Source organism: Oncorhynchus tshawytscha, linkage group LG04 (assembly GCF_018296145.1).
Source record: "Oncorhynchus tshawytscha isolate Ot180627B linkage group LG04, Otsh_v2.0, whole genome shotgun sequence".
Lineage (NCBI taxonomy): Eukaryota > Metazoa > Chordata > Actinopteri > Salmoniformes > Salmonidae > Oncorhynchus > Oncorhynchus tshawytscha.
In genome coordinates this window covers 64,108,105-64,122,895 of record NC_056432.1, presented here as the reverse complement: position 1 = coordinate 64,122,895, position 14,791 = coordinate 64,108,105, and the positions used below count along the sequence as shown (strand labels likewise).

The 14,791-nt window shown below is 44.1% G+C and overlaps 1 protein-coding gene across 1 annotated transcript in view; it reads left to right on the top strand.

Annotated features, from left to right (window-relative positions):
* LOC112249173 (PH domain leucine-rich repeat-containing protein phosphatase 2-like) overlaps positions 1 to 14,791 on the top strand; it is a 52,019-nt gene that overhangs the window by 29,205 nt on the left and 8,023 nt on the right. Inside the window, exons 7-17 of the mRNA XM_024418883.2 lie at positions 719 to 865; positions 2,943 to 3,173; positions 6,028 to 6,230; positions 6,353 to 6,413; positions 8,029 to 8,124; positions 8,854 to 9,009; positions 9,945 to 10,145; positions 10,375 to 10,537; positions 13,125 to 13,255; positions 13,425 to 13,538; positions 14,359 to 14,553. Of these exons, the coding sequence (XP_024274651.2) occupies positions 719 to 865; positions 2,943 to 3,173; positions 6,028 to 6,230; positions 6,353 to 6,413; positions 8,029 to 8,124; positions 8,854 to 9,009; positions 9,945 to 10,145; positions 10,375 to 10,537; positions 13,125 to 13,255; positions 13,425 to 13,538; positions 14,359 to 14,553 (1,698 nt within the window). The remainder of the gene's footprint in view (positions 1 to 718; positions 866 to 2,942; positions 3,174 to 6,027; positions 6,231 to 6,352; positions 6,414 to 8,028; positions 8,125 to 8,853; positions 9,010 to 9,944; positions 10,146 to 10,374; positions 10,538 to 13,124; positions 13,256 to 13,424; positions 13,539 to 14,358; positions 14,554 to 14,791) is intronic.

The window sequence follows — 14,791 nt, the reverse complement described above, 5'->3', positions numbered from 1 at the left end:
CACTCTGTAGTATTTCCTGTTGTAAGGCAAGCAGGAAGGGCCGAGATGGAATAAGTGGTGTACGTGTGTGAAGGGCTGTGGAATGAACACATTCTAGAGGATCTACTGTGCCGGGTAGCTGAGAGGAATAAAATGTACACATCAATGCATCTCTCTCTCTGTGTCTTGTCTGTCTTTGTCTATCTGTCTCTGTCTCTCTCTGTGTGTGTTTCTGTCACTCCCTCTATCTGTATATTTAGAGTCAGAGCAGGGCTTGGAGAGTGAGGGAGCCTGCGGAGGAGGGGGTGGGGTGGTTCTTCTCGGATGTGGTCTGACTCACAACTGCCACCTCCATCCCCCATCCGTTCTGCATCACGTCATTCACAAAAATGCTTGTATTGCTACTTTATGTGTGTGTATGTGTGCGTGCATGTGTGTGAGAGGTGGGATTTTGGTTTGATAAGGATATGATACCCACCGGTCCATGAAGAGGACTCGATGCGAAAATGTAAAATGTCAGCAGCCTGTAGTAACGAGGACACAAATTCCAATGAAGCGATTAAGATGAACGAGACTACCTGAACCAACGCAATGAGCCCACAAAATACTCTCTTTTTATAATCAGACTTGTCGCAATCATCAAAGCGTTGCAACAAGAAGAAAATATTTATTTTTGGTCATTCAATGAACATGTCAGAAAAGCCAGGTCCAGTCTTTCAAACCCTCTCCTTCTCTCCAGGTTTTCCCAGCTGAAGAGCCTGAACCTTTCACATAACCGCCTGGGAGTGTTTCCAGAGTCTGTCTGTGAGATCCTCACCCTGACAGAGCTCAACCTCTCCTGTAACGGCATGAATACTGTCCCTGCACAGATAGGCAACCTCCAGAGGTAAGACAGTCACACATATAACCCTATATCAGTCCGCCAAAAATCTACAGTTGAAATCGGAAGTTTACATACACTTAGGTTGGAGTCATTAAAACTTGTTTTTCAACCAGTCCGCAAATTTCTTGTTGCCAAAACTATAGTTTGTTAAGTCGGTTAGGACATCTACTTTGTGCATGACACAAGTCATCTTTCCAGCAATTGTTTACAGACAGATTATTTCACTTATAATTCACTATCACAATTCCAGTGGGTCAGAAGTTTACACACACTAAATTGACTGTGCCTTTAAACAGCTTGGAAAATTCCAGAAAATTATGTCATGACTTTAGAAGCTTCTGATAGGCTAATTGACATAATGTGAGTCAATTGGAGGTGACCTGTAGATGTATTTCTAGGCCTACCTTCAAACTCAGTGCCTATTTGCTTGACATCATGGGAAAATCAAAAGAAATCAAACCTCAGAATAGACCTCAGGGGAAAAAAAGACCTCCAAGTCAGGTTCATCCTTGGGAGCAATTTCCAAACGCCTGACGGTACCACGTTCATCTGCCCAAAAAATAGTACACAAGTATAAACACCATGGGACCACTCAGCTGTCATATCGCTCAGGAAGGAGACGCGTTCTGTCTCCTAGAGATTAAAGTACTTTGATACGAGTGTAAATCAATCCCAGAACTACAACTAAGGACCTTGTGAAGATGCTGGAGGAAACGGGTACAAAAGTATCTATATCCACAGTAAAACGAGTCCTATATCGACATGACCTGAAAGGCCGCTCAGCAAGGAAGAACCCACTGCTCCAAATCCGCCATAAAAAGCCAAACTACGGTTTGCAACTGCACATGGGGAGAAAGATTGTACTTTTTAGAGAAATGTTCTCTGGTCTTATGAAACAAAAATAGAACTGTTTGGCCATAATGACCCTCGTTATGTTTGCAGGAGGGACTGGTGCACTTCACAAAATAGATGACATCATGGGGGAGGAAAATTATGTTGATATATTGAAGCAACATCTCAAGACGTCAGTCAGGAAGTTAAAAGCTTGGTCGCAAATGGGTCTTCCAAATGGACAATGACCCCAAGCATATTAACAAAGTTGTGGCAAAATATCTTAAGGACAACAAAGTCAAGGTATTGGTGTGGCCTTCACAAATCCCTGACCTGAATCCCATAGACAATTTGTGAGAACTGAAAAAGTGTGTGTGAGCAAGGAGGCCTACAAACCTGACTCAGTTACACCAGCTTTGTCAGGAAGAATAGGCCAAAATTCACCCAACTTATTGTGGGAAGCTTGTGGAAGGCTACCTGAAACGTTTGACCCAAGTTAAACAATTTAATGGCAATTCTACCAAATACTAATTGAGTGTATGTAATCTTCTGACCCACTGGGAATGTGATGAAATAAATAAACGCTGAAATAAATCATTCTCTCTACTATTATTCTGACATTTCACATTCTTAAAATAAAGTGGTGATCCTAACTGACCTAAGACAGGGAATTTTTACTAGGATTAAATGTCAGGAATTGTTTAAATGTATTTGTCTAAGTTGTATGTAAACTTCTGACTTGAACTGTATCTTCTATTCAGTTTGGTATAGAGTACATTCTAACATTCCCTCTCTAGCTGTGTTAGGTAGGGTGTAATTCCATGGTGGTCAATATGAGTATGAGTATCAGTTCCTCTATGTACTGGATGTTGGGTTGGACATTTTGTGCTGTTAGGTGCAGTACACTCCACTCACCCCGCTGCTCGCCTCTCCACATTAGCCCCTTTCTGGCCACATGAGCCCACATGCTCCTCTTAGCAATGAATCATTATTGAGCATGTTAGAGCTGTGTGTGTGTTTTGAATTTATTGAACCAATGCATTAAGTTCAGCTGTTTGTTGTTATGCAATGAGATTAAATAAAGATTTAAAATCAGGCCAGTTTTCATGCTCTCAGCTCACTTACTGCAGCATGATTTTCAAATATACAAACACTGATGTTTTCACCTCTTATTATGGAATGCCAAACAGTTGTGTATCCTCAGAAAACAGAGATGAAAGAAATGTATATGTCTGTTTCTGTCCCCCAGTCTGCAGACCCTGTCTCTGGATGGGAATCAGTTGAACTTCCTTCCCGAAGAGCTTGGCGGCCTAGCTCAGCTCAGCAGCCTGGGGCTTTCCTTCAACAACTTCCCCCACATCCCTGGTGTGCTGGATAGGCTGAGTGGCATGGACAGGCTAGCCATGGCTGGGAACAGGGTGGAGACCCTGGAGCTGGGGATCCTTGCCAGAATGAGCCACCTCAAGAACATCGACCTGCGGTGAGGAACTAGACCAGTCTGTACTCTCTGCCATCGAACGGGCCCCCCGTCTTTCTTTCTATTCCTATTTCTCGCTCACGGTCTCTCTTTCTTACTCTCTCCCTCAGTATACACTCTACTCATCAGTCACAGCATGCATAATGCAGGATCAGTACACAATGGTAACATGAGCTCCCCTGTTAGTAAATCTCAGAGTTGGCAGCAGCAGTTCAATGTCCGTCCGCCCCCCCAAATTCCCCACACCCCGATGCCTGACCCTGCCTCACCTAGCCATTTTCATATAAAATGCCTTCTCATCTCTCTATCCAGGTCTCATGCAGCCATTGATAGTGAGGTTGATCCCCTAAAAACCTGCAATGTCACCCCCTTAATTCCCTGTCACTGTTTTAAAGTTTAGTCGTTATTCATCTCTTCTCCCATCTTTCTGCCTCTCTCGCTTCCTCCCTCTCTCACTCCCTCCCTCTCTCTTGCGCCCTCTCTCTTTCTCTGCCTCACCTTGAGAATGAGTTATTGGGTGGAGGGATGGGCTGGATTTATGGGGGCTGGGTGCTTGCAGGATTAGGAGGCCAGTTGGGTTCATAAAAGGGAGAGGAGAGGTACTGCAGAGTGAGATCAGATAAGGGAGACACACAGGGCCAGTCTGGAACTCATCAGCCAGGCAAAGAGGATGGACTACTGCTCTGCTCCACTCCTCACCTGAACTGGCCTCTGGTTTGGAGGAAGAGCACCAATACCTTTTTTCTAGTTGCTGACTATATTCTGTCTTGTCTGTCTGCGGTCAACATTCTAACCCAGTGTTCTGTTTGTCTGAAGCCAGTGCTTTAACATAATTTTGTGGCTAATATCTCAATTCTATGTGTCTGAGTCCTGTGTGTTAATTAAGCAATAAGGTCCGAGGGGGTATATATGGCCAATATACCACAGCTAAGGGCTGTTCTTAGGCACGACTCATTGGATACAGACCTTAGCCTTGGTATATTGGCCATATACTACAAATCCCGAGGTGCCTTATTGCTATTATAAACTGGTTACGATCATAGTTAAAGCAGGAAAAATGTTTTGTCATACCCGTGGTATTCCACCTCTGTCAACCAATCAGCATTCAGGGTTCAAACCACCCAGTTTATAATGCTGTTTATACCATGGTATTGGTGAATACTCATTTCTGATTGGCTTGAAGGGCATTCTAAAGTGTGCATAATTTCCATATAACGCACGGTATATCGGCAGGGTAGAATTCAATGGCTAAAGTTCATACATGTTCTATGTTTGAGCTGCTTTTGAAAGCAAAGTCAAATTGAGAAAATGTAACAATGTCAGTAATGAACACTTCTAGTGGTAAATGTGTTAAATTATAGTATTATTGTGGTATAAAAGGGATAATAAACTCAGGGCTCTGTGTTCTCTGGAAAATGCAACTCCGTGGACGGTCAGTTGGAACACACCTTTCACGTCGTGAATGCATAGCCCCTTGTTGATTTTCCCTTACGTACTGTATGAGGCTTGGGTGTTAATGCTGTGTTCCGAATGAGGCCTGGGTGTTAATGCTGTGTACCGTATGAGGCCCTGGGTGTTAATGCTGTGTTCCGAATGAGGCCTGGGTGTTAATGCTGTGTACCGTATGAGGCCCTGGGTGTTAATGCTGTGTACCGAATGAGGCCTGGGTGTTAATGCTGTGTACCGTATTGTGACGGCCCTGAATTATTCTGAACCGTCTCAGTGCAGCTCCTTCCAATAGGGCGCTTTCCCTTTAATTCCCAATTAAATAGCCAGCATCAGCTGCGCAAAGGTGGGGTTGTGATGGAGACGTGAATGAGGATGTGTTCAACCCTCAGTGCCGAAGCTTCTCTATTCCGTTTGCTTTGTTGCCGTTAAACGTGTGTTTTGTAGCCTAAGAGAGTTTACCCAGGATCGGATCCACTCTTTGCGTCCGTGGACTACACCTCTCCGTTCTTCGTGGCCTTTCTCCGCTGGAGATCTATTGGCGGATTGGATTGTCTGACTGACCGACTGACTACCACCTTTTTGTATACGGTATTTCATTTGTTTTGATGTGATGTATACTGTGATTTATGTAGTTAGTTGTAGTTGAGGACTTAGTAAGAGTTGATACGCTTTAAAGTTCTGTGGTAAAATAATTGTTATATTGATTGTATGTTTAATACTGGGTTTACGCTACACGGAATGAATGTACAAACATTGCGTGACAAAAGTCACTTGAGTTCACTGAACTCCTTTACCGGGCTGGACTCTTTTTAGGCCCGAGGTACAGGACATTTCTGGAGGAACCAGAACTCATTGTGATATTATTATATATGTGTGTGTGTGTGTGTGTGTGTGTGTGTGTGTGTGTGTGTGTGTGTGTGTGTAATCATTGTTGTTGCTAATACAACCCACGCAAAAGAATATACTTGTTTTTGAAGTTCTTTCCAATGTTTTAAGGGTTTATGAAAAGTTTATTTCCATCCTGACTTTTACATAAGTCCTTTGTATTGGTGTAGACTTGACGGACCAGATGGGACTCATTCCCACCCAAACTAAAAGGAGAAACCAATGTTTTCTCTGGTAGGCACAACCTACCTGGCACCCCTATAAATAATAACCTCAAGTCAAAACCGTTACAGTATGAGGCCCTGGGTGTTAATGCTGTGTACCGTATGAGGCCCTGGGTGTTAATGCTGTGTACCGTATGAGGCCCTGGGTGTTAATGCTGTGTACCGTATGAGGCCCTGGGTGTTAATGCTGTGTACCGTATGAGGCCCTGGGTGTTAATGCTGTGTACCGTATGAGGCCTGGATGTTAATGCTGTGTTCCGTATGAGGCCCTGGGTGTTAATGTTGTGTACTGTAAGCAGGCTGAACGGTCTGCGCTGGGTGAAGAGTGAGGCCCTGGAGGCAGTGAAGCAGGTGACCCAGCTAGACCTGAGGGACAACCACTTGGCCACCCTGGACCTGAGCTCCATCTGCAGCCTGGAAATCCTGCACTGTCAGAGAAACCAGCTGAGGGCGCTAACGCTGAGTGGCTTCACCCTGCGCACGCTCCACGCCAGCAGCAACCGTGAGTGGAGCAACTCCCTCCCTGGTCCTGTCTCTCCAGGCCCTCTACCACTGTTACTGTTACATAATGCATATAGCCATCACTAGCTTGGCTGCTGATCACTGCTTTTCCTCTACTCACAGGCCTGACCACAGTCAACATCTACCCAGTACCCAACCAGCTGACACAGATGGACTTATCACGGTGAGTGCTGTCTGCCCAGGGCCAATCAGTAAGGAAGAGGTGTTAATGTTATTAATCCATTAACATTCTTCTTGTCATGAACTTGGTATATTGGTACCTTTTTTCATATACAGTGCTTTCGGGAAGTTTCCAGACTCCTTTTCACTTTTCCACATTTGGTTACATTATAGCCATAATTCTAAAATTGATTAAATAAAACATTTTTCGTCATCAATCTACACACAATACCCCATAATGACAAAGCAAAAGCAGGTTTTTAGCAATTTTAGCAAATGTATACAAAATAAACAAATACCTTATTTGTAAATTCAATTTATTGGACATGATTTGGAAAGGCACACCTGTCTATATAACGTCCCACAGTTGACAGTGCATGTCATAGCAAAAACCAAGCTGTGAGGTCGAAAGAATTATAGATAGAGCTCCGAGACAGGATTGTGTCGAGGGGGAAGGGTACCAAAACATTTCTGCAGCATTGAATTTCCCCAAGAACACAGTGGCCTCTATCATTCTTAAATGGAAGAAGTTTGGAACCACCAAGACTCTCCCTAGAGCTGGCTGCCTGACCAATCTGAGCAATCTGGGGAGAAGGGCCTTGGTCAGGGAGGTGACCAATAACCCAATGGTCACTCTGAACGTGCTCCGGAGTTCCTCTGTAGAGATGAGAGAACCTTCCAGAAGGGCAATCATCCCTGCAGCACTCCACCCATCAGGCCTTTATGGTAGAGTGGCCAGATGGAAGCCACTCCTTAGTAAAAGGAACATGACAGCCCGCTTGGAGTTTGCCAAAAGGAACCTAAAGGACTCTCAGACCATTAAAAACAAGATTCTCTTGTCTGATGAAACCAAGATTTAAAAAAAATTAGCCTGAATGCCAAGCATCATGTCAGGAGGTAACCCGGCACCATCCCTACGGTGAAGCGTGGTGGCAGCATCATGCTGTGTTGATGTTTTTCAGCGTCAGGGACTTGGACACTAGTCAAGATCGAGGGAAAGATGAACGGAGCAAAGTACAGAGAGATCCTTGATGAAAACCTGCTCCACAGCAATCTGGACCACAGGCTGGGGTGAAGGTTCACCTTCCAACAGGACAATGACACTAAGCACACAGCCAAGGCAACACAGGTGTGGCTTCGGATAAGTCTATAAATGTCCTTGAGTGGCCCAGCCAGAGCACACACTTGAACCCGATCAAACATCTCTGGAGAAACCTGAAAATAGCTGTGCAGCAACGCTCCACACCCAACCTGACAGAGCTTGAGAGGATCTGCAGAGAAGAATGGGAGAAACTCTGCAAATACAGGTGTGCCAAGCTTGTAGCGTCATACCTAAGAAGACTTGAAGCTGTAATCGCTGCCAAAAGTACTGAGTAAAAGGTCTGAATACTTGTAAATGTGATATTTCAGTTTTTTGCTGTCTTTATGGGGTGTTGCGTGCATATTGATGAGGGGGAACAAAACAATTTAAACAATTTTAGAATAAGGCTGTAACGTAACAAAATGTGGAAAAAGTCAAGGGGTCTGAATACTTTCCAAATGCACTGTATGTGTACAGTTGGAGGTAAAAAGGTCTTATCCCCTCTGACCACTGTGTTGACTGTGACCTCTGTGAAAAGGAACCTGCTGGAGTACCTTCCAGACTGGGTGTGTGACAGTAGGAAGGTGGAGGTGCTGGACGTTACACACAACTTCCTGTCTGAACTACCAGCCAGGTTAGTCTCCCTACGAGGACTAGTTCATCCTTCTCAAACTCCTCACTTCCAACTCGTCTAGTTATTCATATAAAGATGTTCTCAACATGCATATTTGTTAAGGTAGATTAAAGGCTGTTACTTTGTCCATCATGTTGTGCTATATGTTTAACCTGTCCACCTCGTATCATCCGGATTTGGCTTTTAAACATTCTGAAATTATTATTAGGATGAGCACCATATTAATCTGATTAACATTGGGCATCATTTAGCCAATGTCCAGCCAGACATAACTGTCCCTAAAACATCAGCAGATGTGTTGACAGTCAGCTGATGAGAGGATTGAATTGTCTGTGTGAAGCCAACGTACGGCTTGTCGTCTTTCTGTCAGCAGACTGTGATCTCAGTATGGTGATGCTGGAGCACTCTGCTCAAAGCAACCATCATTTAACGTTACCCTTTAACACAACTATATTTGCATTTGAATAGACCAAAGCCGTCGCAAACAAGATAATATTCGTCTTGACGGCGTAGCTGCAGATGAGACCTCTGTTATTCTTTCTGGAGTAAATTGTGCTGTGTTGGTATCTTTAGGCTGCCAAGTTGAAAAAGACGTTGATGGATTTGTTGGCTGTGGAGTTTCTCTACCTCAAGATTTCCCCCAGTTTCAGAAGTGATCAAATTCACAGCAGAAGATGTTCTCTCTCTCTTTAGCTCTTTCTCTCTTTTTTCCATCTCCCTCTCCGTTAGACTACTCAGCAGCCTGAGTCTGAGGAAGCTGCTGGCTGGGAACAATGGGCTCCAGAGACTGCCTGACCTACTTGACCACGTCCCACTGGAAGTACTCGACCTCCAGCACAACAAGCTAGGCGAGCTCCCGGAGAGCCTCTTCTACAAGGCCTTAAAGTGGGTCAATCCCCCTTCCTCTCTCTCTTCACACCACCCTCTCTCCTACCCTTCTCTTTGGTGCTTGTCCTCTCTCTCCCTCTCTCTGCCTCTCTCTCCATTCCTGACAGGTGTTTTGAAGGCTGCAGCTGATGCTCCGTCTCCCCTGGGCCCGAGGACGCTACTACTGCTGCTTTAAACCCCGGAGCAGCAGTGGCCCTGTGCCTCTATTCAACCACAACAACCAATTTAAAGGACAAAACAGGATTGGGCATATTGAAATGAAACACTGCCCTACAGTACATCCTCCTTACATCATGCAGTAGAAATACAGTATAAATATTTGATGGGGTTGATGTATCTAGCTTAAATTGGTTTGCAGTCTGTAAGAGATGTCTTACTTCACGTAGGCATGTGATGGCCCTGGTTAGCTGCTCCAGTAGAGGTGGACTGACTGGGTCCCCTGGGCTGTGTCTGCCAGGCTCTGGAGGGTGTGGTTCTGTGGACCAGTCAGTCGGGCTGTAACATGAGCCCCCCCCCCTCCACCAACAGTCTGACGCTCTACCGTTTCCTGGGCACCCATTAGGCCTGGGCTACTCTACTCTGTCTCCCGTGCTGAGACATCGAGCGCCAGTATGACGGCTGTAAAGTGCCTCATTGGTCAACAACATTTTGTTTCTCAGTGTTTTTAGAAGAGCCACCACTAGAAGATGTATTCTTATTGATTTTCTCCCTGTCATCCTTTATCTGAATCTGTTTTGTTAAAGGAAATTTATAGACAGAGTGTTGGTAACAAGAGCATTTAACTATCCTCTGTCATAACAGCTTTAAGAGGAAGTTCTGTCTAAATCATCTGATGTTGTCTTGATATTACACATTTACATCACTTGTATCACTGGCAATTAATTCTGGGTTATTTCCTATTTACATACATCGCTCTCTGCTCCTCCTCCTAGCCTAAAGTACCTGAACGTGTCAGCCAATGCCCTGGAGATAATTCCCCCCAGCAGCCAATCAGAGGAGAGCCTCAGCACTCTCCAGGAACTGTACCTGACGGGGAACAAACTGAATGAGAACTGTGCTGCCCTGCTGGTGGGACACCAGAACCTCAGAGTCCTGCACATGGCCTACAACCAGCTGCTCTCTTTCCCTGCCAGGTAACCAATTCCAAACCCAGGTATACTGCCTTCATACAGTACCTATCAAGAATGTAAATGCCTTAAATCAGTGGACATATTCTACACAGGGAGTTAACCACTGCTTTAGAGAATGCGTCTCTAGACATAAAATGTTCTCTATTGCTCCTAATATACTGTAGCTATTCTCTAGATCTGATATGAGCTATTGTTCTGTGGTGGAGACGTCTCTACTGCTCTGTGTGTGCAGTAAACTGAGTAAACTGGAGCTGCTAGAGGAGCTGAATCTGAGTGGCAACAAGCTGAAGACCATCCCCTCCACTGTTTCCAGCTGTAAGAGGCTACACACCCTCATAGCACACTCCAACCACATCAGTGTGTTCCCCGAGATCCTCAACCTGCCAGAGATCAAGGTCAGTTTCACTCATATCTGTTTATATTAGGGCTGTCCCCGACTAAAAAAAATATTGGTTGCCCGAGAGTCTTCCTGTTCTTTCAACCAATCAATTGGTTGAAATATTTAAATGTATTTTTCCATATATAGACAGACACACCCTAATAAAATCAACTACATTTGCACTGAGCTTGTATGTTGCTTTAAGCCCACTGTTTGATTAAATAATTAAGACACACAAATGACTCGAAAGATCCCGATGGTCACAATGTGTCAAAAAGAAATGACCGCGAGTACCTGTGCGACTGGTGCAGAAAAAAGGCACCACAGCACAGCAAGTGTTTATTGCCCTGTCCATGCTGAAGCTGCAACATAATTACAGCCATTATCTGTTTCTGACTGAAATGATCTGTTACTGAGATTTCTAATTTGTTTAGGAAAAACATTCCCTATTCCTTCAACCCTTCTCTCTTTACGTGAAACATGCATTCATCACATGTGACCAATAGGGCCTGACCGATAGCCTATCATAATCACATCAATAAATTGGTTATTACTGGTTGTGTGCCAAACAGTTGCTGTTTAAATTACAATATTTGCTGTGTGATCACATATGCTGTGTGATGGCATGAACGAATTGATGATGGATTTATTGGTACAGTAGCCTTTATATTGAAATATAGGCTACCTAAGTAAGTTACGGTATTAAGACTAACCAGGACTCTTAGGCCTACAGCTCGATGGTGGTTATACAAGGATACTATACCAAGTCTACTAATGACAACGACATTACTTGTTTTTATAATGATGATCATAATGATAATTATAACAATAAGAAGGAAATCAAGGAGGGTATAGGAGCGAGAGCTAGGTGCATATTGTGTGTAACAAACAGGTGCTGTTAGTTTTACAATATAATTTTTCTGCCTGTTTGGAACAGTGTAAACAACACTAAATACATTAAGTAATACCGGTCTGTACTAACCCCACAAAATTGTAAAGCCTAAATTACAGCATAGCAAAGATTAAAAACAGGCGAATCTGTGAAATTGCTTTATCAGACATTTTGCTGTTGCATGAGGCTTGGTGTTCACAGAATCAGTAGGCTGTTAAACACTCAAACAGGCAACAGAAGCAGGATCTGTCTTATTTCTGTAGATATACACTACCGTTCAAAAGTTTGGGGTCACTTAGAAATGTCCTTGCTTTTGAAAGAAAAGCAACTTTTTTGTCAATTTAAAATAACATCAAATTGATCAGAAATACAGTGTAGACATTTGTTAATGTTGTAAATGTCTATTGTAGCTGGAATATCTACATATGCGTACATAGGCCCATTATCAGCAACCATCACTCCTGTGTTCCAATGGCACGTTGTGTTAGCTAATCCAAGTTTATCATTTTAAAAGACTAATTGATCATTAGAAAACCATTTAGCAATTGTTAGCACAGCTGATTAAAGAAGCAATACAACTGGCCTTCTTTAGACTAGATGAGAAACAAAGACCTTTCTTCTGAAACTCGTCAGTCTATTTTTGTTCTGAGAAATGAAGGCTATTCCATGCAAGAAATAGCCAAGAAACTGAAGACCTGTGTACTACTCCCTTCACAGAACAGCACAAACTGGCTGTAACCAGAATAGAAAGAGGAGTGGGAGGCCCCTGTGCACAACTGAGCAAGAGGACAAGTGAATTAGTGTCTAGTTTGAGAAACAGACGCCTCACAAGTCCTCAACTGGCAGCTTCATTAAATAGTACCTGCAAAACACCAGTCTCAACGTCAACAGTGAAGAGGCGACTCTGGGATGCTGGCCTTCTAGTCAGAGTTCCTCTGTCCAGTGTCTGTTCTTTTGCCCATCTTAATCTTTTCTTTTTATTGGCCAGTCTTAGATATGGCTTTTCTTTACAACTCTGCCTAGAAGGCCAGCATCCCAGAGTCAACAAAAAAGTAGCTTTTCTTTAAAAAACAAGGACATTTCTAAGTGATCCCAAATTTTGAACGGTAGTGTATATGGATGATTTGTAAAGAGATTTGACAGGTAAGATGTGGTTTCCTCTCTCCTCAAATAGTTTTTTGACAATTAGGCTTAGGCAAGGGCTGTTTCCTTATCTCTGCTTCTGCTGGCTCCGCCGCATTGTTTTCAATCCCAATATGCAGGTTAACTTTGCTATTATGCACATAGCAACATAGGGAAAGGTGTCAATTCTATGGCACACTAAAGGTTATGTTTCAGAACCGCGGACAGCGACCATATCCAATGCGGGATAAAGCGCATTTGTTCTGAAATAATATTCGATTTATTAGTGTTGTACCGTTATTTTTACATACTATAACCATATACAATTTCAGTATCACATGTCTTAGAGTGATGGACTGTGCCATCCCCGTGGCCTCCGCAATGGATTAGTCCACTGAGACAGGTGTCTTGTGCACTGTTCGACTAAAGAAATCTCGGTCAACGAACAATCGACCAGTCGACTAAACGGCGTCAGTCCTAGTTTGTGTTTTGTTTATGCATATGTCTTTTAGATGTGTATGTCTTTTTTACAATGTTATACCATGTAACAGTGTGTTATCTTCTCCCTCGTGTGTGTGTGTGTGTGTAGCTGGTGGACTTGAGCTGTAATGAGCTGACTGAGATCCTACTGCCAGACTCTCTAACGGCCACCCTGCACGAACTGGACCTGACTGGCAACAGCAGCCTCTTGCTGGAGCACAAAACACTCAACCTGTTCAGGTGACACACAGAGACCACAGTGTCACACTGCACAATATAGTATCAGACCGCTGGTGTACTTAGATAAGATATGTGATAAATAATATTACCTGTGCTACGGTGTGAATTATGGTTTGGTTCAGTGCGTAATGAGGTAATGCCCCCCATCTCTTTGTGTGTCTCTCCTCAGTCATATCACCACCCTGAAGCTGGACCAGAAGCCAGCCATGACGGCCGGGGACTCCTTGGGCTCCTCCACCCTGTGGAACCATGGCTACTCTGAGATGAGCGGACAGAGGAACAAGTGAGCAGGAGGGAGGGAGGGAGGAGGGCTGAGGGAGAGAATTACATTATGAGACAGTGAGTGAGCATGTATGCGAGAGAGCATCATAAAGTGTATTTTGCCTGAGTGAAGCTCTAATTCATGACAATCTGATGAGAGGGTATAAATGGGATTATGAGATCACGTGTGGTTTTAGAGCGTCTTTAAGAAGCATTTCCTTTTTCAGGGAATCGCTGTGAGCAGCACTACATTAAATGGTCTGAGAAGAGGATGTGCTTCTCATAGTCCATATCAGCCTGTTTCTTTTCTGCTCTGCCTCTTGGCTGGCATCCTATTTTAAACCCTACCCGGGGCTATCATATGCATCTATGGAGGAGTTACTTAGTTATCTAACTGTACAGCCCCAGCACAGCTTCCACTGCCTGGGTGAACGTCTGTTGGGCCTGGCATCTAGGCCCCTGGGCAGCGGATCTTGTTTAATAGTAGGGAAGGCGGGGAAGCCTAATACTTCCTGTGGATACAATGGGTATAAAGCAGTGTCCCCTGCATCATTGATGGGGGCCCAGTTTGCCTGGCTGCTGCCCTAACAGGGCCTCACAGGGTCATGACCACCACAGTGTCACAGGGGGCCGTGTCTGGTGTCACACTCAGCCCCTGCTGCCTCCGTAGGAAAAGGCTCTGTCTCACTGTGTTCAAGTATAGATGAGTTATTCCTGTTTGGCTTGAATTTGAGCAAGATTGTATAACGGGATTTACACACAAAAAATGTAACCACATTTTGTTTCCACTTTTTGTGTTTATCTTATCTATACATACGGTATTTTCTCTTCCTTGGGGACAGGTTGTGTGTGTCTGTGCTGGCAGTGGACCGCTTTGGGGATAGTGTTGAGGCGGCCTATGGCGTCTTCGACGGAGACCGCAATGAGGAAGTTCCTCGTCTGCTGCAGTGTACCATGGGAGATGTGCTGTCGGAGGAGCTGCTGCATTCCAGTGTAGACAGTGTGTACATGAGTAACACCTTCCTCACCTCACACAGGTATGAGCATCATGCATACACAGACACACACCCATTTTGCTTGTATTACTCTAATACAAGCCAAATGTAGGCAAATTTCAGTATTCTATGAATCAGCGGCGTAACTTTGGTTTTTGAAGTGGGGGGGGGCATTATTGTTATTATTAATACTTTTAAAAATTATCCAGTTGGATAAACACTCCAAACAACCTACCCGACCGCTCCAGGCGTCCGCATGGTCCTAAAGCACACTATTGCC